A 21,874-nucleotide genomic window follows, 5' to 3' on the forward strand; every position below is an offset into this window, starting at 1 on the left:
CTCCCAGACTATTGATTTCGGGAGAAACAAGGCTTGGCGTCTTGAGATGGCAAAGTATGAAAGTTCAGTTCAACCATGGAATAGGTGATGAGAGAGATATTTGTAATCCAGCGTAAATGTTGAGAGAAGGCAATTATGTCGAATTGCACAGGTTCCATCGTGGTAGAACGAGACAACAGTTGCTTTAGATTTTATCCGTCATCATTCCAAATCCACATACGAATTATCACGGAAAGTGACTTGTCACAAGGGGTATCGTCGTCAAGCGAATTACCCCACCACACCCAGGCAAGGGTTAACACATCAGTGGTCTTCACAGGATACCCCAAATCAGATCCACTCCTACGGATCAAACGAGGTGATAACCACACATTTGAGTACGCTGAATCGATAATTAACCCACCCTTGTGGGCATAGGAAAGTTGCAATCAGTGACCCTTGGCCACTAGTTCCCTGGTTTTGATCCTTCCATTTTACCTACTTCGTCTCCGTCTGACTTTAAGTGTCTGTGTCCTTGGTTAAAACTAAACAAGCTGCACGGATGTAAACAAGCTGCGTCAAACTGATCTAATTTTTTAATTTCTCTCTCTTAAACTGGCAGTCTACAGCAAACGAAATCTAGGGATTTATAACAACGGCAACTCCCCATTGTGAACTGACTGATGTGCCAGTACTTGGGATGACTGAGTGAATCCTTTCCCACATTCTGAGCAGGTGAACGGCCTCTCCAGAGTGTGAATTCGCAAGTGACTCTGTAGGTTGGGTGACCGAGTGAATCACTTCCCTCATTCTGAGCAGGTGAACGGCTTCTCCCCGGTGTGAACTCGCTGATGACTCTGTAGGTTCGATGGATCAGTGAATCCCTTTCCACAGACTGAGCAGGTGAACGGCTTCTCCCCAATGTGAACTCGCTGATGTCTCTGTAGGTGGGGTGACCGAGTGAATCCCTTCCCACAGACTGAACAGGTGAATGGCCTCTCCCCGGTGTGAACTCGCTGATGACTCTGTAGGTTCGATGGATCAGTGAATCCCTTTCCACAGACTGAGCAGGTGAACGGCTTCTCCCCAGTGTGAACTCGCTGATGTCTCTGTAGGTGGGGTGACCGAGTGAATCCCTTCCCACAGACTGAACAGGTGAATGGCCTCTCCCCGGTGTGAACTCGCTGATGACTCTGTAGGTTCGATGGATCAGTGAATCCCTTTCCACAGACTGAGCAGGTGAACGGCTTCTCCCCTGTGTGAACGCGCTGATGTTTCTGTAGGTTGGATGAATGACTGAATCCCTTCCCACAGACTGAGCAGGTGAACGGCTTCTCCCCGGTGTGAACTCGCTGATGACTATGTAGGTTCGATGGATCAGTGAATCCCTTTCCACAGACTGAGCAGATGAACGGCTTCTCCCCAGTGTGAACTCGCTGATGTCTCTGTAGGTGGGGTGACCGAGTGAATCCCTTTCCACAGACTGAGCAGGTGAACGGCTTCTCCCCGGTGTGAACTCGCTGATGTATCTTTAGGGTGGAAGATCGAGTGAATCGCTTCCCACATTCTGAACAAATGAAGGGCTTCTCCCCAGTGTGAACCCGCTGGTGTGCCATTACGTCAGATGATTGAGTGAATCCTTTCCCACAAATTCAGCAGATCACCAGCCTCTGCTCGGTATGAACTGACTGGTGTGTCCACAGGTGGGAAGTCCAATTGAATCCTTTCTCACAAACAGAACAGGTGATTGGCCTTGCCCAGTGTGAAATTGCTGATGTACCTTCAGTTGAGATGACCGAGTGAATCTATTCCCACTGTCTGAGCAGGTGAACGGCCTTTCTCCTGTGTAAAATGACGGGCGTGCCAGTTGGTCAGATGACCGAATAAATCCCTCCCCACAGTCTGAGTAGGAAGGATAGTCGATTGAATCCCTCGCTCCACTTCTTAAATATCTGGACAGAGACCGAAAAACTTGCGTGCTGTGTTTGAGATTCCTGGAGATAAATTCCTTCTCGTTTTAACCTGTGAAATGATTTACAAAGTCCATCAACGGCTGTAGGACAACATTTCAGATGAGATTATTGGAGTCGCCGAGTTTTGATCTGGCTGTTCCTCACTGCTACAATGAGGTTGAACACAAGTTGGACAGAGAAATCATCTCCTGACTGGGCAGAGAGCTGGTATCTGGAATGACCATCAATTCCCTGATGCTCGTCCTGTCTCTATAAGAATGGGGCATTTCTGCCATCTGCAATTTGTACCCTGGCTCAGTTTGACTCTCTGCATTGGTATTATTCCCTCTTCCTTCTGAGCAGCATGGGTGCCTGGCCCCACAGTAAATGAAACACTCTCACACAAATAGTCTTTCCTGACGTGCATCTTGGATTTTCTTTTACGTATTATTAACGTAAAGTTCCACAATTTTAACGCCATATAAAAAATCCCTGCTGAGGTGAATGGTTGGTCTGCACAGCTGTTAAAAGGACTTAGAGTGAATATTAGTATTACTTCAGGTTCTTGTGGAAAATTACAATACAGAAACAGGCCATTTGGGCCATCTGGTTTGTGCTGAACTAATTAAACTGCCCACTCCCACATCCCTACCATCCAGGTACCTACACGAACCTCTTAAATGTTGAAATCGAGCTCGCATGCACTACTTGTGCTGGCTGTTCATTCCACACCCGGATGACTGTCTGTGTGAAGAAGTTTCCTCCCATGTTCACCTTAACATTTCACCTTTCACCTTTAACCCATGGCCTCTGGTTGTAGTCCCACACCATCTCAGTGGTAAAAGCCAGCTAAGGATAGTAGGGGCGACCATGTCTGACAAGGAAGTCAAGGAGAGTATAAAAATAAAAGAGAAGATGTATAACATAGCAAAGATGAGTGGGAAGCCAGAGGATTGGGAAACTTTTAAAGAGCAACAGAAGATAACTAAAATGGCGATACGGGGAGAAAATACTAAATTCTAAATTCTCCTTCTAAATTCCTGTGTATACAAGCCTGGCTTTCCCGGCCCCTGTTTGATTCTTACTGAGACAAAGAGAGGGGCGGAACTATTTGACTATGTAGCGTGTTTACACTTGCAGCTTGTGTTTACATAGCTCACAGTTTGTTTTATTTAAGCAAGGACAGTCACAAACACAGTCGCCAGAGAGAAAGAAAGAAGATGGAAAGTTCGAAACAAAGGGTCGAGTGACCAAAGGCCACTCCTATGGATCTGTTGGTTTGGGTTTGGTTTGGGACCACTGTGAGGACCACCTTGCCTGGGTGTGGTAATTCACTTGAAGAGGGTACCCCTGTGACCAATCACTGTTGGTGATAATTCGTATAATCCAAATGGGGATTTTGTTGGTGTATCTCGTGGCTACCACATTTGTTAACCCTTAGCTGGATTCGACTGTGTTATGTGGTGAGAAGTGATGTTCTGTGGAAATCACTGTCGGTAATACTTTGTGTGTTGGGTCTGGATTGGGAGTACCTTGCGGAATCTACCTGTGTGTTAACCCTTGCCTGGGTGGTAGTTCCTTCTGAAGACAGTACTCCTGTGATAAGCTACGTCTGGTGATAATTCATATGTGGATTTATAACAACGACGGATAAGACCTACAGCGACTGTTATCTTGTTTTACCACTGTGGAATTTGTGGAATTCAACGTAATTGCCTTCTCTCCACATTCACCTTGGATTACAAATATCTCTCTCTCGTCATTGATTCCGTGGATGAACTGAACTTTCATACTTTACCATCTCAAGACTTTAAGCTTGGTATTCCCTGAGCTCAGTGGTTTGGGAGTTATATTTACACATATGTGTACTCGTAACACTTTTAGCTTTTGATTATTTTGTTTAATTTGTTATATTATAAGTAGATACGAATAAAGACAATGGTTTTAACATCAAAATCACACTCCAGGTGTGGTCTATTGCTGCTGGTTCATTTAAACCGTTACAAGAATGTAACAGAGGTGTTCGTGTTTATGTCTTTCTGAGGGCCCCCATGTCAACACCTTTCTGTCTCTCTGTCACACCTTGCCAAACAGGTAGAACTAGGGGCCTGCTGGGTAAAACTATGATTCCAATGTCAGTAATCCTGCTCAACCAGAGTGAGGAACTCTCAGCCTGGGCTTCCTCAAATAACACCTGGGGAAGAGAGTGAGGAACTGTGGTCCAGTCAGAGATGACTGTGGCTGTCGGTGTTTTGTGGGATGTTTCCCAGGCCCGCACCAAACTGAACTTCCTATACTGGGAAACATGCATCCTGGCCATAACTGCAGATGCCCAGCAGCCGAGAGGAATATCTGAGACTGAGCGATTTTGGATGATCGCTTTTCCCTGCTATGGAGTAGCCAGGAATTAACGATAGATAATCAGTTTGGCTACAAGCACTTGAGGAGCTGGCCACAATACTGCAGGGGTCCTGACAGAAACACAGGTCCAGGTAACAGAAATATCCACTGAAATGATTGCAATCCGGCAAACAGTCGTACGGAATTGTACGGCTTTAGATTTTATCCCAGCTGAGAAAGGGGGAACCTGTGCTATTATTGACACAGAATGCTGCACCTATATCGCTGATGAGTCTACTAACGTTACATCCCTCTCCAAGCACACTGCCAAGAAGACTGACGGCATCAATGCTCCTCAGACAGGATGAAGAGATCACTACTCCCCAATGCCATTCGGCTTTACAATTCAACCGCCAGGAGTAGGATGTGTTAAGTGCCGGGGTTAGGACTGAGCTTAAGTTACCATTCAATGTATTTAAATAGTTAAGTATTGTATGTAATTAGCTTTGCTACAATGTGTATGGGACATTGGAAAAAATGTTGAATTTCCCCATGGGGATGAATAAAGTATCTATCTATCTATCTACCAGCAGAGTAGGGCAGGATTTACAGGGGTTCACCGAAGGGTCGAAATGGTGATCTTCGAAGACCTGTCGGTAATACGTGGGGCATGATATCGCATTATGTCCAAATGATTGTACATATCATTGTTATAATTACTGATGTATGCCGTTTTTACCCACTGAGAAGTTAATGCTGTACTTGGTTGCTTTCTCTGTAAAAAGTTACTGCTTTGTTGATCATGTAACGATCTAAAGGAGGGAATGATAAAGTATGTAAAAGGGTTAACAATTCGTTAAACAATAGCAGCCTGTTTTCCTGAAAGAAACTTCTGGTGATCAACCAATGTGCTAAGACGTGCTGAGCCATATTTCTTCTTGAGGGTCGCTCGCTAGGGTTTCAGGATGCTTATCTCCTTGTGCACTCATGTGTAGAGATAGGACAGATTCAGTCTGTTCTGTGTGTGTAAGCCATTATGACTATTTTGTAATTTCTCTTTAGGGCCTGTCATGTAGTAAATATTTTTGGCTCCAGCCTGTCTTGTGTGGGGAGTATCTGGACAGATATATCTGTGGTGTAAGGGGAATTGGTGAATTGGGTGGGAGCATTCACAGACTGTTCCTGTCTGTGTGACTAAGTAAGTAAGTCCCGCTCGGAGCGGATAGTTCAAAGGTTAATTTGTTATCAAAACAGGTATCCATAAATAACGCTGAGTTTTTTTCTTCTCCAGAGAACCACGAAACAAAGAAAACAGGAAAGTCGTTCAGAGAGAAAAAAAATGAAACTCCCTCCACACCCCCCGAATCAAAAAGGACGGCATCCCGATCATCAACCCCCAAAACCAACCCCTCCCGCACAAAAGGGCAGAAAAATATCAACACCCGTTAAAAAACATACCTGCCCGGCACAACTGTGGAGAAGCCTGTGTCATCAGTGTCGAGGCAGCCACATCGGGAGCAGCGGACACAACAGGCGACCCCGGAAGATTCACAGGTGAAGTGTCGCCTCACCTGGAAGGATGTTTGGACAACGGGGAGAGTTCGGCCGTCCGGCCCGTTCACTGTGACACCCCGAACTCCACATCAAATCCGTCCAAACGAATCTGGGTGAACTTTAATGACCAATAAATGTAATTCCACTCAGCGATCAGCTGTCTGAGTGATTCCCTGACTCTGAGAGGAAGGGGCATCTGTGGTCCACACGGTCAGGGTGTTGAGTTCACCAGGAGACAAAGACTGCGGGGACGGGAGGTTTTCTGTTGACTAATACACTGTTTGTGGACCCCGCTGGAGTTCTGGTGTTGTGACCCGAATCGAGACAAACACCACGCTGCCCACTCCACCAACAACACGGCACAGCCGGACACATAACAGGGGACTTTACATCCCACAACACTGGATTCAGTGAGGAAACCCGTGATTAATGTTGTTGTCTCACCGAGGTCCATTAACCCTAACCCTAACCCTGGAATATGGTGTAAAATCCCACTCCCCATACTAACACGTGTTATACAGACCAAATAACAAACTGCCGGAGGAACTCAGTGGGTCGGGCAGCATCTGTGGAGGGAAATGGACCGTCAACATTTCGGGCCGAGACCCTCCCTCTGGAGTGAGTGTGGACGGGAAATAGTCAGAGAAAAGAGGTGATGGGTGGAGATGGGGCAAGAGCTGGTGAGTGAGAGGTGGATCCAGGTGAGAGGGGAGGTGGAAGATGAAAATAGTGACAAGGGTGGGAGGTGAGTAGTTGTGGCAACACGGGGCTGCAGAAGATGGAAATTAATTCCATAGAGGATGAGCAAAGAGGTTAGAGAGTATTTGTTATAGAGAGTGCAATGAAGATTCACCTGACTGATCCCTGGAGTGGTGGGGTCATAACTTGAAGAAAGATCAAATATGAAACTCTAAATGTCATTTTGAGAATCGAGGACTGAGAGGTGAACACATTGAAATGCCCAACATCTTCACCGGTTGAACCAGGGATCCCAGTCTCTGAAAAAGGGGGTGGACTGTCCGGGACTGTGATGAGGGGAAAAGTCTCCATTCCGAGGGTGGTGAGGACTCAGTGATCGTCCTCACATAGAAAAGAGGCCGGCAGATGTGTGGAGACCGAAGGGATCGAGGAAATGAAGATCGGACAGAAACGTGGCTGAGATGGGAGAGCAGCCGCCATATTGTTGATGGTTAGAGGGGCCGAATGGCCTCCTCCTGCAGTTTCTCATTTGATGTTTCAGTGTTCCTGTCCACTGAAGCCGGAGGAATGTGAATAGAAATTAGTGATTATAAACACAGAACTGATTTAAATGAAACGTGAACACTTCCTGTTTGGGCTTGAATTATGTTTCGGACCGGGATGGGAATCGAACCCGTGACTCTGTGAACAGGGGGTGGAGGGAAAGGGATCGGTGTAGATATAGTGTGGAAAAGTAGACATGTATCTGGTGTAAATATGGAATAATATGGGGAATGCGGCGGATGGGTCGGGCAGTGTGTGAGGTGAGAGGAGCAGAGTCACCAGTTCAAGTGGGAGACCCTCCACCCGTCACCTCATGTTTTTTTTTCCTGCAATATTTTCTGCATGTTTCATTCACTGTTTCAACGTGCTGAAGTGCAGCCGATGTTTCTGGGTGTATGACCCGTTTATGTGAGAATTTAGCCATTTGTATTTATCTGAGCTTCTCATAAATGTGTAAAGTTTAATTCAGCTTCACTTCAGAATTTCCAAAGCAACAACCCAGTCAGTCAAATAGATCCACACAATTAAAATGGTTTATTACATTTACACAATTAAAATAGTTAATTACATTTTTAATTTTTCTATATTTGTACTATATATATACTTATTTTAAATCACAATTTTTAAAATCTTTTGTTAAGAATTAGGTTCTACTGCTACCACAGAGACAACGAATTTCATGGCATATGCCGGTGCTATTAAACCTGATTCTGATATGATATGGGAGACCCACCACCGGTCACCTGATCCCAGTTACTGCAGATCGTAATGTGAGATTGAAGTATTTTCCATATATTTGCTTTCCACAGAAATCACAACAGTTCAGTATCCTTCTGAGGTTCCAGAGCAGAAGCTCAGTCTGTCTAATCTTTCCACAAAATTAAAATGGGGAAATTTGTTTGTTATCATCTCATACTGAACTACAGTGAAAATCTTGCCTGATGTCCCATCCACACAGATCGATACATTACGACGGTACATCGAGCTGATCTACAACAAAAAAATAACTGTAACAAAGCATTATGGCTGCAGAGAAAATGCAGTGCAGATAGACATATGGTGCAGGGTCACGTCGAGTTACATTGTGAGGTCGAGTCCATTTTATCATTCATTTGGCTTATAACTGCAGACAAGAAGCCGTCTTTCAGCCTGGTGTTACACACTTTAAGGCTTTTGTATCTCTCCGCCAATGTGGGAGCGGGTTTGCTGCAAGAATGTCCAGGTTATGAGGTTCTTTGTGTACATGGCCTGCTTTTCCGAGGGAGGGGAAGTGTAGGGAGAGTCCATGGAGTGGAGGCTTGTTTCTCTGATGTTCTCTGCTCTCCAAAGTTCTCTGCAGTTCCTTGCAATCATGGGCAGAGCAGTAGCCATACGAAGGCATGAAGTATCGACAAGGAGCTCAGAGACCTCGGCCTTCACCCTGCCTTGTGTAGCTGGATCCTGGTCTTCCTGTCAAATCGCCGGCGGGTGGTAACAGTGGGCTCCATCTCCTCTGTCTCTCTGACCCTCAGGACACATAACCCACAGGGTTGTCTCTTTGGCCCTCTCCTTTACTTTCTGTGCACCCATGACTTGTGTTGCCACCCACAGCTCCAATCTGCTAATTAAATTTGCTGACAATACTGCATTGATTGGCCTAATCTCAGATAATAACTTTCAATCGGTCAAATGCCTCCTGACAAGGCTCAGTCCAAACAAACCTTTCACCCTTCTTCAGGAGATTGGTCAGAGGAGGAGCGATAGCAGCAAAGTTCTTACAGAACTTGCGATAATATCCATCCATTCCCAGAAACCTTCTAAGAACCTTCTTAGCAGTCAGAATAGGAACTTGAGAAATTGCCTGGACTTTTGCCCGAACAGGAGCCAACTTGCTTTGACCTACAACATAGCCAAGACAGGTCACACTGGCATGGCCAAATTCACTCTTGGCCAAGTTAACTGTAAAGCTGGCTTGGGAAAGCCTGTCAAACAGCTTTTCTGCTGCAGAGATATGCTCTTCCCAAGTGTCACTCCCTGTGACTCAGTCATCAGTATAGGCATCTGTGTGTTCTAACCATCGAATTACAAAATCAATCATTCTCTGGAAGGTTCCTGGAGCATTTTTCCTTCCAAAAGGCAAAACATTGTATTCATACAACCCAGATGGTGTCACAAATGCAGAAATTTCTCTACCTCTGTCCATCAATGGAACACACCAATACCCTTTCAACAGATCTATCTTTGTAAGAAATTAGCTTTTCCAACCTTATCGATGCAATCATCCACCCTAGGGATAGAATAGGCATCTGTTTTTGTTACTGCATTTACCTTCCTATAATCAGTGCAAAATCTAAGACTACCATCAGGTTTCGGCACAATAACGCAGGGTGAGCTCCAATCTGATGCTGAAGGACTAATAATAACATTTTCCAGTATATATTCAATTTCTTGCTCAGGCAATTTACATTTTCTACGTTCATGCGAAGTGGGTGTTGTTTAATCGGTTTGGCTTGACCAATATCTACATCATGTACTGCGACCGTGGTTTGCTTGGGAACATCGGGAAATAAATCTTTAAACTTCAGAATTAATTCCTTCAGCTGTTGTTGTTGCTTTGGCTGCAGATGAGCCAACTTGTTATCAATGTTTTCTGGAACAACCGAGTTCATTAGTCTAACTGCGACCATGTTTGGCTTGTGAAAAGTCTCAGACGAGTCAATTGTTTCATTCTCAGGTTGCCAGATTCATATGATTTGACAACAATACTCACAGATGGTGCCTGTTTGTCAAAATAAGGCTTTATCATATTTATGTGTACCACCCGTGTTAGTTTACGTTGGTCGGGTGTTTTAATAACATAATTCACATCATTAATTTGAGGGACTATTTCATACGGTCTATTGAATTTTGCCTGAAGTGGATTTGTCAACACTGGAGATAAGGCAAGCACCTTATCTCCCACCTGGTGTTTTCTTTTGCAAGCCCACTTATCAAACCAACACTTCATTTTGTTTTGAGAAATCTTTAAGTTTTGTTTCGCTAGACTACAGACTTGGTGTAGTTTATTCTTGAACTTCTAAGCAAAGTCTAGCAAGTTAACATGTACATCCCCATCAATCCACTATTCCTTTAACAAGGTCAAAGGTCCCCTCACTCAATGACCAAATACAAGTTCAAATGGAGTAAATCCCAGTGATTCCTGTACCAACTCTCTTACTGCGAACTAAAGCAAATGTATTCCTTCATTCCAGTCTTTTCCACTTTTGACACAATATGTCTTAATCATTGTTTTGAGGGCAGAATGAAATCTTTCCAAAGCCCCTTGTGATTCCAGATGGTATGCAGATTATGTAATTTGTTTAGTTTCCAGTTCATAAACTACCTGCTGGAATAATCCAGATGTAAAGTTACTTCCTTGATCAGACTGGATTTCTTTAGGCAAACCAAATAAAGTAAAAAACTTGGTAAGAGCCTTCGCCACAGTTTTAGCTTTAATAATTCTGAGAGGTATTGCCTCTGGGAATCTGGATGCAGTACACATAATAGTTAGCAGATACTGATGGCCAGCATTAGTCTTTGGCAATCCACTATAAATTTTGAAGAGGATTCACCGAATGCTGGTTTAGACTACAGTGGGGCTACTGGCGTGACCTGATTAGGTATACCCACAACTTGACAAGTGTGACAAGTTCTGCGAAAAGTCACAACATCTGTCCTCAAATTAGGCCAGTAACATTTTTTGATAATCCTGTTTAGTTTTATTCACTCCAAAATGTCGACGTAAGGGTATACTGTGGGCCAAAGTTAAAATTTCAGTCCTATAAACTTTAGGAACTACAACTTGGTGAACAATTGCCCATTCCTCACTCGCTGGTATAGCAGGTGGCCTCCACTTCCTCATTAACACTCCATCCTTGAGATAATACCCTACTGGCACTTTCTTAATCTCATCATCTGAGAGAGCTGTTTCTTTTAAAGCTTCAATATCAGGGTCTTCGTTTTGTTCTGCTATAAACTCCTTCCTAGACAGGGATAAATCTTTCTCATCAGACTTACTACCTGAATCCTGTTGAAACAATGAAGGCAGAAAAGTCCCTGACAGGTCATCATAACCTGAATCCCGATTTTGGCTATCATGGGTATCAGAATCATGCTGCACAGAACCGTCTGCATCGGTAGACTTTTTAGCCATACTTCGAGTTACTGCGCAGGAAGGATAAATGTTAAAATACATCTGTGGGTCGTCAGTGGTTGGGCTAGTTGTCAACAGCACTGCAGGAACAACTTTACCATCTGCCAGGTCATTCCCTAACAGCAAAGTATCATCTCCCACCGGTAAACTGCAGCATAGTCCGATCTCAACAGGTCCCAAAACCAACCCTGTCTGTAAAGTTACCTTTTACAACGGCACAGAAACCACGCCGCCCCCAATGCCTTTAATAAGATTTACCTCACCAGTGTCAGTCTCATCACCAAACTTTGGAACGCTGTCTAATGTACAGACAGACAGACATACTTTATTGATCCCGAGGGAAAATGGGTTTCGTTACAGCCGCACCAACAAAGAATAGTGAAGAAATATAGCAATATAAAGCCATAAATAATTAAATAATAATAAGTTAATCATGCAAGTGGAAATAAGTCTAGGACCAGCCTATTGGCTCTGGGTGTCTGACACTCCGAGTGAGGAGTTGTAAAGTTTGATGGCCACAGGCAGGAATTACTTCCTATGACCCTCAGTGTTACATCTCGGCGGAATGAGTCTCTGGCTGAATGTACTCCTGTGCCTAACCAGTACATTATGGAGTGAATGGGATCATTGTACAAGATGGCATGCAAGTTGGACAGCATCCTCTTTTCAGACACCAACGTCAGAGAGTCCAGTTCCACTCCCACAACATCACTGGCCTTATGAATGGGTTTGTTGATTCTGTTGGTGTCTGCTACCCTCAGCTTGCTGCCCAGCACACAACAGCAAATGTGATAGCACTGGCCACAACAGCCTTCTAGAACAAGTGACTGAGGAGCCCCAGAAACTCAAAGAATTTTCACTGGTACTGAGGTTGACCCTTCCTTTACTAATACAATCCCATCTGACATAAAATGATCGAATCCCTTCTTAACTCGGTCAGACCTCTCAGTCCTTAACTGAGCCTCAACAGAATGTTCAGAACCCTGTGGGTTTATAGGTGGATCAACAAACTGAACACAGGCATTTGGGACTCCCTCCTTTTCCTTCTTCAGGATGGAACAATTAGCCATCCCATGACCAGCTTTCCTACAACAGGAACAAATAAGACCAGAATATTTCTCCTTCAACTACTTCCCTTCATCCTTACTCTTATCACTAGTCCCAACTTTAATTTCTGCTTTGCCCTGGTGATCCCTGCTACTCTTTTGGAAGCTCTTATTTGGGGTAAACTTAACCTTGTGAGTTAAAGCAAACTCATCTGCTAATCTAGCAGACTCCTGCAAAGTGGCAGCATCCTTTTCATTTAAATATGCCTTTATGTCATCATAGACGCACCTTTCGAATTCTTCAATTAAAACCAACTCTTTCTATCTGTAAAATCATCATTTATATTTTTATATGTGCACCAGTGGTCAAAACACACAGACTTCTGAGAAGTAAATGCCAGATAAGTCTGATTCACAAATTTCCTGCAATTTCCAATTTTTTTCCTGTGTGATTCTGGGACCAACTCGTAAGCTTTGAGCACAGCCTGTTTCACTATGTCATAATCAGCTGCTTCATCAACTATCAAAGCAGAATAGGCCATGGCCTCCTCTACTGTCAAGATGAAGCCACACTCAAGTTGGAGGAACAACACCTTATCTACCGGCTGGGTAGCCTCCAACCTGATGGCGTGAACATTGACTTTTCTAACTTCCGTTAACACCACTCCTCACCTTCTCACCCCATCCGTGATATATTTAGATTTTTTGTTCCCTCTTTCTCTGCCCATCACTCTGCCTGTTTTCCATCTCCCTCTGGTGCTCCCCTCCCCCTTTCTTTCTCCCTAGGCCTCCCATCCTATGATGCTTTCCCTTCTCCAGTTTTGTATCTCTTTTGCCAATCACCTTTCCGGCTCTCAGCTTCACCCCACCCCCTCCCGTCTTCTATCTTTCAGATTTCCCCCTTCCCCTCCTACTTTCAAATCTCTTACTATCTTTCCTTTCAGTTAGTCCTGATGAAGGGGCTCGGCCCAAAACGTTGACAGTGCTTCTCCTTATAGATGCTGCCTGGCCTGCTGTGTTCCAACAGCATGTTGCGTGTTGCCCAAACTATTGAGCTCGGGGAATCAAGGCTTCGAGTCTTGAGATGGTAAAGTAGGCAAGTTCAGTTCATCCACAGAATAGGTGATGAGAGAGATATTTGTAATCCAGGGTAAATGTTGAGAGAAGGCAATTATGTCAAATTCCTCAGGTTCCACGCTGGTAAAATGAGAGAACAGTCGCTGTAGATTTTATCTGTTATCATTCCAAAATCTCACATACTAATTATCACCCAAAGCGACTTGTCACAAGGGGTATCATCTTCAAGTGAATTACCACACCACACCCAGGCAAGGGTTAACACATCAGTGGTCTTCAGAGGATACCCAAAATCAGATCCATTCCTACGGATCAAACAAGGTGACCACCACACATTCGATGTACGGTGAATCGATGATACCCTTGTGGGCATAGGAAAGTTACAAACAGTGACCCTTGGCCATTAGTTCCCTGGTTCTGATCCTTCTATTTTACCTCTTTCATCTCCGTCTGACTCTGAGTGTCTGTGTCCTCGCTTAAAACCAAAACAAGCTGCAAATCAGACTGAATCACCCTAATCTCTCTCTCTTAAAATGACAGTCTACAGCATATATGTCAAACTCAAGGCCCACGGGACAAATCCGGCCCGCGGTGGAATAATCTTTGGCCCGCAAGATAATATCTAATTACTATTAAAGCTGGTCGCAGTAATCGAAGCGCCTATGGCGTATGATATGGCTAATGTTGAGTTTATTCAGGTACCAGGTTTTCAGGATTTTTAGTGTTTATTCGGCACTCTTGCTCGGCAGTCTTCTTCATAAGAAACGGAATTTGTAAAGTGAAACACTTTGTAGTTATAGCAGAGACTGAGACACATGAGAGCAGGCTGAAAAAACGGAGGCAACGAAAGCTGCGTTCGCACGCGTCCGACTGATCCGGCCTGCATGAAGCTGCATTTTGCTCAATCCGGCCTGTGACCTAAAATGAGTTTGACACTGCTGGTCTACAGCAAACGAAACCCAGCGATTCATAACAACGGCCACTCCCCATTGTGAACTGACTGGTGTGCCAGTAGTTGGGATGACTGAGTGAATGCTATCCCACATTCTGAGCAGATGAATGGCTTCTCCTCGGTGTGAACGCGCTGATGTCTCTGTAGGCTGGATAAATAAATAAATCCCTTCCCACAGTCTGAACAGGTGAACGGCTTCTCCCCAGTGTGTACTCGCTGGTGACTCTGTAGGGTAGATGACTGAGTGAATCCCTTCCCACAGACTGAGCAGCTGAACAGCTTCTCCCCAGTGTGAATTTGCAGATGTCTCTGTAGGCTGGATAAATGAGTGAATCTCTTCCTACAGACTGAGCAGGTGAACGGCCTCTCCCCAGTGTGAACTCGCTGGTGATTCTGTAGGGTGGATGTCTGAGTGAATCCCTTCCCACAGACTGAGCAGGTGAACGGCTTCTCCCCAGTGTGAATTTGCTGGTGTCTCTGTAGGGTGGATGAATCAGTGAATCTCTTCCCACAGAGTGAGCAGGTGAACGGCCTCTCCCCAGTGTGAACTCGCTGATGTCTCTGTAGGGTGGATGACTGAGTGAATCTCTTCCCACATTCTGAGCAGGTGAACGGTTTCTCCCCAGTGTGAACTCGCTGGTGACTCTGTAGGGTGGATAACTGAGTGAATCTCTTCCCACAGACTGAGCAGGTGAATGGCTTCTCCCCGGTGTGAACTTGCTGATGTCTCTGTAGGGTGGATAACTCAGTGAATCCTTTCCCACATTCTGAGCAGGAGAACGGCCTCTCCCCAGTGTGAACTCGTTGATGACTTTGTAGGTTGGATAACTCATTGAATCTCTTCCCACATTCTGAGCAGGTGAACGGCTTCTCCCCAGTGTGAACTCGCTGATGACTCTGTAGGTTGGATAACTCAGTGAATCCCTTCCCACATTCTGAGCAGGTGAACGGCCTCTCCCCAGTGTGAACTCGCTGATGACTCTGGAGGTGGGATAACCGAGCGAATCTCTTCTCACAGACTGAGCAGGAGAATGGCCTCTCCCCAGTGTGAACTCGCTGATGTACCAGTAGGGTGGATGACTCAGTGAATCCCTTCCCACAGACTGAGCATGTGTACGGCTTCTCCCCAGTGTGAACTCGCTGATGTTTCCATAGGGTGGAAGAGTGAGTGAATCTCTTCTCACAGACTGAGCAGGTGTATGGTCGCTCCCTGGTGTGAAGTCGCTGGTGAGACATTAGGTCAGAAGACTGAGTGAATCCTTTCCCGGAAATTCAGCAGATGACCAGCCTCTGCCCAGTGTGGTGTGAACTGATTGGTGTGTCCACATGTGGGAAGACCAACTGAATCCTTTCTCACACACAGAACAGATGAATGGCCTTGGCCAATGTGAACTTGTTGATGTACCTTCAATTGTGATAACTGAGTGAATCCACTCCCACTGTCTGACCAGGTGAACGGCCTTTCTCCTGTGTAAAATGACGGTTGGTCAAATGACGAATGGTCGATTGAATCCCTTGCTCCACTTCTTAAATATCTGGACAGAGACAACAAAACTGGCATGCCTTGTTTGAGCTTCCTAGAGACAAATTCCTTCTCATTTTTAACCTGTAAAAAGATTTACAAAATCCATCAATGGGGTTAGGACAACATTACAGATGAGATTACTTGAGTTGCCAAGGTTTGATCTGTATCACACTGTTACAGTGAGGTTCTACCCAAGTTGGACAGAGAAATCATCTCCTGACTGGGCAGAGTGCTGGTATCTGGAATGACCATCAATTCCCTGATGCTCTTCCTGTCTCTAAAAGAATGGAGCATTTCTGCCATCTCCAATTTGTGCCTTGGCTCAGTTTGACTCTCTCCATTAGTATTATTCCCTGTTCCTGCTGAGCTGCATGGGTGCCTGGCCCCACAGTAACTGAAACAGTCTCACACAAACAATCTTTCTTGACGTGCAGCTGGGACCTTCTTTTATGTATTATTAACTTAAAGTGCCACAATTTTAAAGCAATATAAAAAATTCCTGCTGAAATGAATGGTTGGTCCACACAGCTGTTAAAAGATCTTAAAGTGAATTATTGCAATATTTCAGGTTCCTGTAGAAAAGTACAACACAGAAACAGGCCCTTTGGGCCATCTAGTTTGTGCTGAACTATTTAAATTGCCCACTCCCTCACCTCTACCATCCAGGTACCAACACAAACCTCTTAAATGTTGAAATCGAGCTCACATTCACCACTCATGATGGCTGTTCATTCCACACCCGGATGACCGTCTGTGTGAAGAAGATTCCCCTCATGTTCCCCTTAACATTTCACCTTTCACCCTTAACCCATGGCCACTGGTTGTAGTCCCACATCAATCGGTGGTATAAGCCAGCTTGAATTTACACCTTCACTTTAGTTGAAAATACTCAACAGGCGCTTTCTAAATGGTCACCTATGTCGATGTCATTGATAGGTCGAATAAATGCTATAAAAATGGCTATTCTACCGAAATTTTTACATATATTTCAAGCAGTTCCCTCTTTTGTTCCAAAAACATTTTTTGATAAAATAGATTCTTTGATTTTATCTTAGGTTTGGAATAATAAAAGCTCTAGAGTAAATAAACTTTTATTACAAAAATCAAAACAGATGGAGGACTGGCTTTACCAAACTTTAGATTTTATTATTGGGCAATTAATATTCATTATATTACTTTTTGGATTTATGATACAGACGACCAAAATCGCCCATCATGGTTACAGCTGGAGGAAAATTCAGTAATGGGGTTTTCGTTAGCTCCTTTATTAGGAGCTCCTCTTCCGTTTTTGTTCTCCAAAATAGGTAGACAAGCTCTTAACCCTATTGTTAAAAATACTTTAAAAATTTGGTTTCAATTTTGTAGATTTTTTAAATTAAATGATTCTTTACTTCCTAGTAATATTTATTCAAATTTCTTTTTTATACCATCAACTTTAGATAAGGCTTTTTTAACATGGAAAATTAAGGGAATTAAAACTTTTTTAGATTTGTTTTTACAAGACTGTTTAATGTCTTTCTCACAGTTAAAGGATAATATGATATCTCCAATATACATTTTTTCAGGTATTTACAGGTTAGGAATTTCTTACCTGATTTTTTACCGAATTACCCCTTGGCCTGCTCTTCAAATTTGGCTTATGTTATTTTTCAGTTTAAACCTTTTCAAAAACGATTAATAGCTATCATTTATAAACAGTTAATGAATGCTCGCATGTCGCCTAATGATAGGGTTCAACGTACCTGGGAAGTAGAACTTTAACATTCACTTTCAAATAATCAATGGAGTAAAATTTATTATTTAGTCAATGGTTCATCTATCTGCGCACAACATATTTTAATTCAGTTTAAGATAGTACATAGGACCCATATGTCCAAAGATAAATTGGTGCATATATTTCTGAATATAAGCCCTATTTGTGACAGATGTAACACAGAAATGGCTACTTTAACTCATATGTTTTGGTCATGTGTAAGTTTAAATAATATTTGGAGGGATGTGTTTGGAATATTATCTAAAGTTATAGATATGGATGTTCAACCTAATCCACTTACAGCAATTTTTGGGATTATTCCAGAGAAAGCAAGCAAAGTGTCTGCTTCCACCCAACATGTGATAGCTTTTTCAACTTTACTGGCTAGGAGAGCTATTTTGCTAAATTGGAAAGAATCTAACCCACCTACTGTTTTCTATTGGCTCTCCCCCATTATGTCATGTCTGAACTTGGAGAAAATTAGAAGCCAAACATTTGATACATCCTTTAATTTTGAACAAGTCTGGCGACCTTTTATTCAATATATTCACATGATTTAATTTATTTTTATTTATTTATTTTTTAAATTCTCTTTGGGGAAAATCCTTATCCATGAAGGTTTGGAGATGACTGGAAGGATGTATTTTTTTTCTCTCTCTCTCTGTTTTCCTTAATTTTATCCTCAATTGGACGGCCCAATCTTTCTTTTTCTTTCTTTTTTTTCTGTTTCTTTTTTTTTTGTTTTTTGTTTCAGTTTAGTTAGTGGGTTTTTTCCCCTTATCAATAAAATCTCCAATTTTTTTTAATGATTATTATGAGGAGTTGTAGTTTTTTTTGACCATTGTATATATAACAGCATAATATTTTACTTATTTGATTTTGATATTATATACTTTTTGTTTTTACTATTGCTGTTTATATGTCTTTTATATTATCTAGTTGTTAAACTCCTCTTCCGATTTGTATATTCTTTATTTGGAAATCAATAAAAAAGATTGAAAAATGAATTTACACCATCTATGCCCCTCTTTCACAATCAAATCTCCCCTCAATCTTCGACATTCCAAGGAATGAAGTCCTGAGAAGATGAACTGATCTCCAAAAGTCATGAAGTTAAAGATGAAACATTCTTTTCAACATTTTAAGCAATATTAGAGTATTATTTTTGTTTTTACAATTTCAGAGTGGAAAAAAAAGGAAAGGAGCACCATGCAAAAGTTTGGGAACCCCAAGAGATTTGAGCTGTCAGATAACTTTTACCAAGGTCTCAGACCTTAATTAGCTTGTTAGAGCAATGGCTTGTTCACAGTCTTCATTAGGAAAAACGAGATGTTGTAAATTTCAAAGCTCTATAAATACCCTGACTCCACAAACCTTGTCCCAACAATCAGAGCCATGGGTTCCTCTAAGTCCCTGCCTAGCACTCTGAAAGTTAAAATACATGATGCCCACGAAGCAGCAGAAGGCTATAAGAAGACAGCAAAGCGTTTTCAGGTAGCCCTTTCCTTAGTTTGTAATGTAATTAAGAAATGGCAGTTAACAGGAATGGTGGAGGTCAAGTTGAGGTCTGGAAGACCAAGAAATTCTTTCAAGAGAACTGCTCGTAGGATTACCAGAAAGGGAAACCAAAAGCCGCGTTTGACGGCAAAAGACCTTCAGGAATATTTAGTCGACTCTGAAGTGGTGGTGCACTGCTCTACTGCGCAGGGATACCTACGCTTGAGTGCTCGGCAGGGACACCTATGACTTTCATGGAAGAAACATCAGAAGAAAACCTTTCCTGTGCCCTTGCCACAAAATTCAGCTTCAGATATTTGCAAAGGAACATCTAAACAAGCCTTATGCATTTTGGAAACAAGTCCTCTGGACTGATGAAGTTAAAAAAGAACTGTTTGGCTGCAATGAGCAAAGGTATGTTTGGAGAAAAAAGGGTGCAGAATTTCATGAAAAGAACACCTCTCCAACTGTTAAGCACGGGGGTGGATTGATCATGCTTTGGGCTTGTGTTGCAGCCAATTGGCACAGGGAACATTTCACTGGTAGAGGGAATACTGAATTCCATTCAATACCTGCAAGTTCTGGAAGCAAACATCACACCGTCTGTAAAAAAGCTGAAAATTAAAAGAGGATGGCTTCTACAACAGGATAATGATCCTAAATGCACTTCAAAATCCACAATGGACTACCTCAGGAAGCGCAAGCTGAACATTTTGCCATGGACCTCACAGTCCCCCGACCGAAACATCATCAAAAATCTGTGTTTAGACCTCAAAAGAGCAGTGCATGCAAGACGGCCCAAGAATCTCACAGAACTAGAAACCTTTTGCAAGGAAGAATGGGCAAAAATCCCCAAACAAGAATTGAATGACTCTTAGCTGGCTACAGAAAGCATTTAGAAGTTGTGATACTTGCCAAAGGGGTTGCTACTAAGTACTGACCATGCAGGGTACCCAAACTTTCACTTCAGGCCCTTTTCCTTTTTTATTATTTTGAAACTGTCAATGATGGATACAAAAGAGTAATCTTACTTAAAATATTAAAAAGTGTGTCATCTTTAACTTTATGCCTTTTGGAAATCAGGTCATTGTTTTACTCGCTTAGCTATTCACAGGAACAGAAAGGTGCCCAAATTTTTGCATGTCACTGTATGCAATTTTCTTGCTAAATGATGCTTTAAAAAGTCGGGCTTTTAAATATTACTCCCCTTCTTCCCACTTGCAAATTCTCCAGCAATTTTTGCATCACCACAATACACACAGGTAACACCAGTTTCTGTATTGGACATAAATATTTCCCCTGAACCCTCCCTCAGGTGACTGACGGTGATGAACTTGGTGATGCCAATGAATATGAAGGGAAGGGCAGTAGTCTGTCTCATTGGAGTCTGGCACATTTGTGATGTGAAAGCTACTTGTTGCCCAGGGCAAAGTTGTTTGATATCATTATGTACCCAGACGGAATAGGTCAAAACATATCCTCACGTGTAGAAAACTCCAGAACAAGCAACACACACAAAATGCTGGAGGAACTCAGCAGGCCGGGCAGCATCTATGGGAAAGAGTACTAATGCTGAGTTCCTCCGGCATTTTGTGTGAAATTCCTCCGGATTTCCAGCAGCTGCGGTTTTCTCTTGCTGCGGTTGGAGGCAGAACAAAGGTGATTTTCTCAACAGCTGATAGAAAGATTTTGTTCTCTTTTTTCCGAGTTCCTAATCCTTGCATTCAGATTGCTCGAGCTCAGCTCTGTTTGTGAGATCTATCTGCTCCCATTCCCTGATTAGCCGGAAGCTCCCCGGGGCCCGCGTACGGATCGTGGGGCTGAGAGAGAGGAAAAAGACCTGCCTGTGCCGAGTTTGCGGGCTACAGTCTCCGGTTCTCACAGCAATTGTCACTCAATTAGAGTCGAAAAAGCCCTTACCTTTCCGCTCCTCCCGACATTTTGTATACTGCGCGCATGCGTAGTTATCGGAGACGGCAGCAACCCTGCGCCAGCGCATTTGATCGGTGCTTCAAACGACGGCGAAATTTTAATCGCGCGGCTTTATGGGTACTCACGGTGCCATTAAAAAGTTCTGCAAGCTTCGGTTTCATGTCCATATCTCAGTTTTTTTTTGTGTGTAGAAAACTCAGCAGCTTTCTTAACGCAAAAAGCGGCTCCCATAAACGATACACTCAATATCAACAGGCATTTCGTGTATCTAATGCCAAAGTTCACTCCCCTTACAAATGCAGATGTGAAACAAAAGAGATTCTGCAGTTGCTGGAAATACAAAGACGCACACACACAAAATACTGAAGGAGCAACTAAGTTCAGGCAGCAACTAAGCAGAGGAGTACACAGTCTAGACATGCTGAAGGGGCTCGGATTAAATGCTGCCCATTTATTCCTCTCCACATTTGCTGCCTGACCTGCTGATTACCTGCAATGTTTTGTAGAAATTAACCATTTTGTTTTTCAATTAACCAGTTTCCAAATGTTTCTCATCTTTCATTCATAGCCACATCCTGCTGATCTGGTTCCTCTTCCTCCTAATGCTCGTAACCTCCAGACCCCATCTCTTTCCAGAGCCCCAAAGCCCTGATTGGTGCTGGTAACTCTTTGGTTTCTGACTCTGCTCCACTGAAGATTCACTCGATAGTCTGCTGTCAGGCTTTAGAGGTGCATTGCAGCAACCCAGCTGTCTGAGGCACAGTCCTTTGAAATTGGTGAAAATGACACAAAATTTGAAAAGAGCAGGGAAATAGGAGTTTAACCACCTTAGTCCAGAGCCCTGGGGAAGGTCA

At 43.2% G+C, this 21,874-nt stretch overlaps 1 protein-coding gene across 1 annotated transcript; it reads right to left on the reverse strand.

Moving 5' to 3' along the window:
* Positions 1 to 626: 626 nt before the first annotated feature.
* Positions 627 to 21,087, reverse strand: LOC140722624 (uncharacterized). The gene is given in 4 exon segments (XM_073037327.1): positions 627 to 1,588; positions 14,451 to 15,265; positions 15,350 to 15,572; positions 21,009 to 21,087. Coding segments are annotated over 4 exon segments (2,079 nt in total).
* Positions 21,088 to 21,874: the final 787 nt, after the last annotated feature.

The sequence above is a fragment of the Hemitrygon akajei genome, unplaced genomic scaffold, assembly GCF_048418815.1.
Source record: "Hemitrygon akajei unplaced genomic scaffold, sHemAka1.3 Scf000082, whole genome shotgun sequence".
Classification (NCBI taxonomy): Eukaryota; Metazoa; Chordata; class Chondrichthyes; order Myliobatiformes; family Dasyatidae; genus Hemitrygon; species Hemitrygon akajei.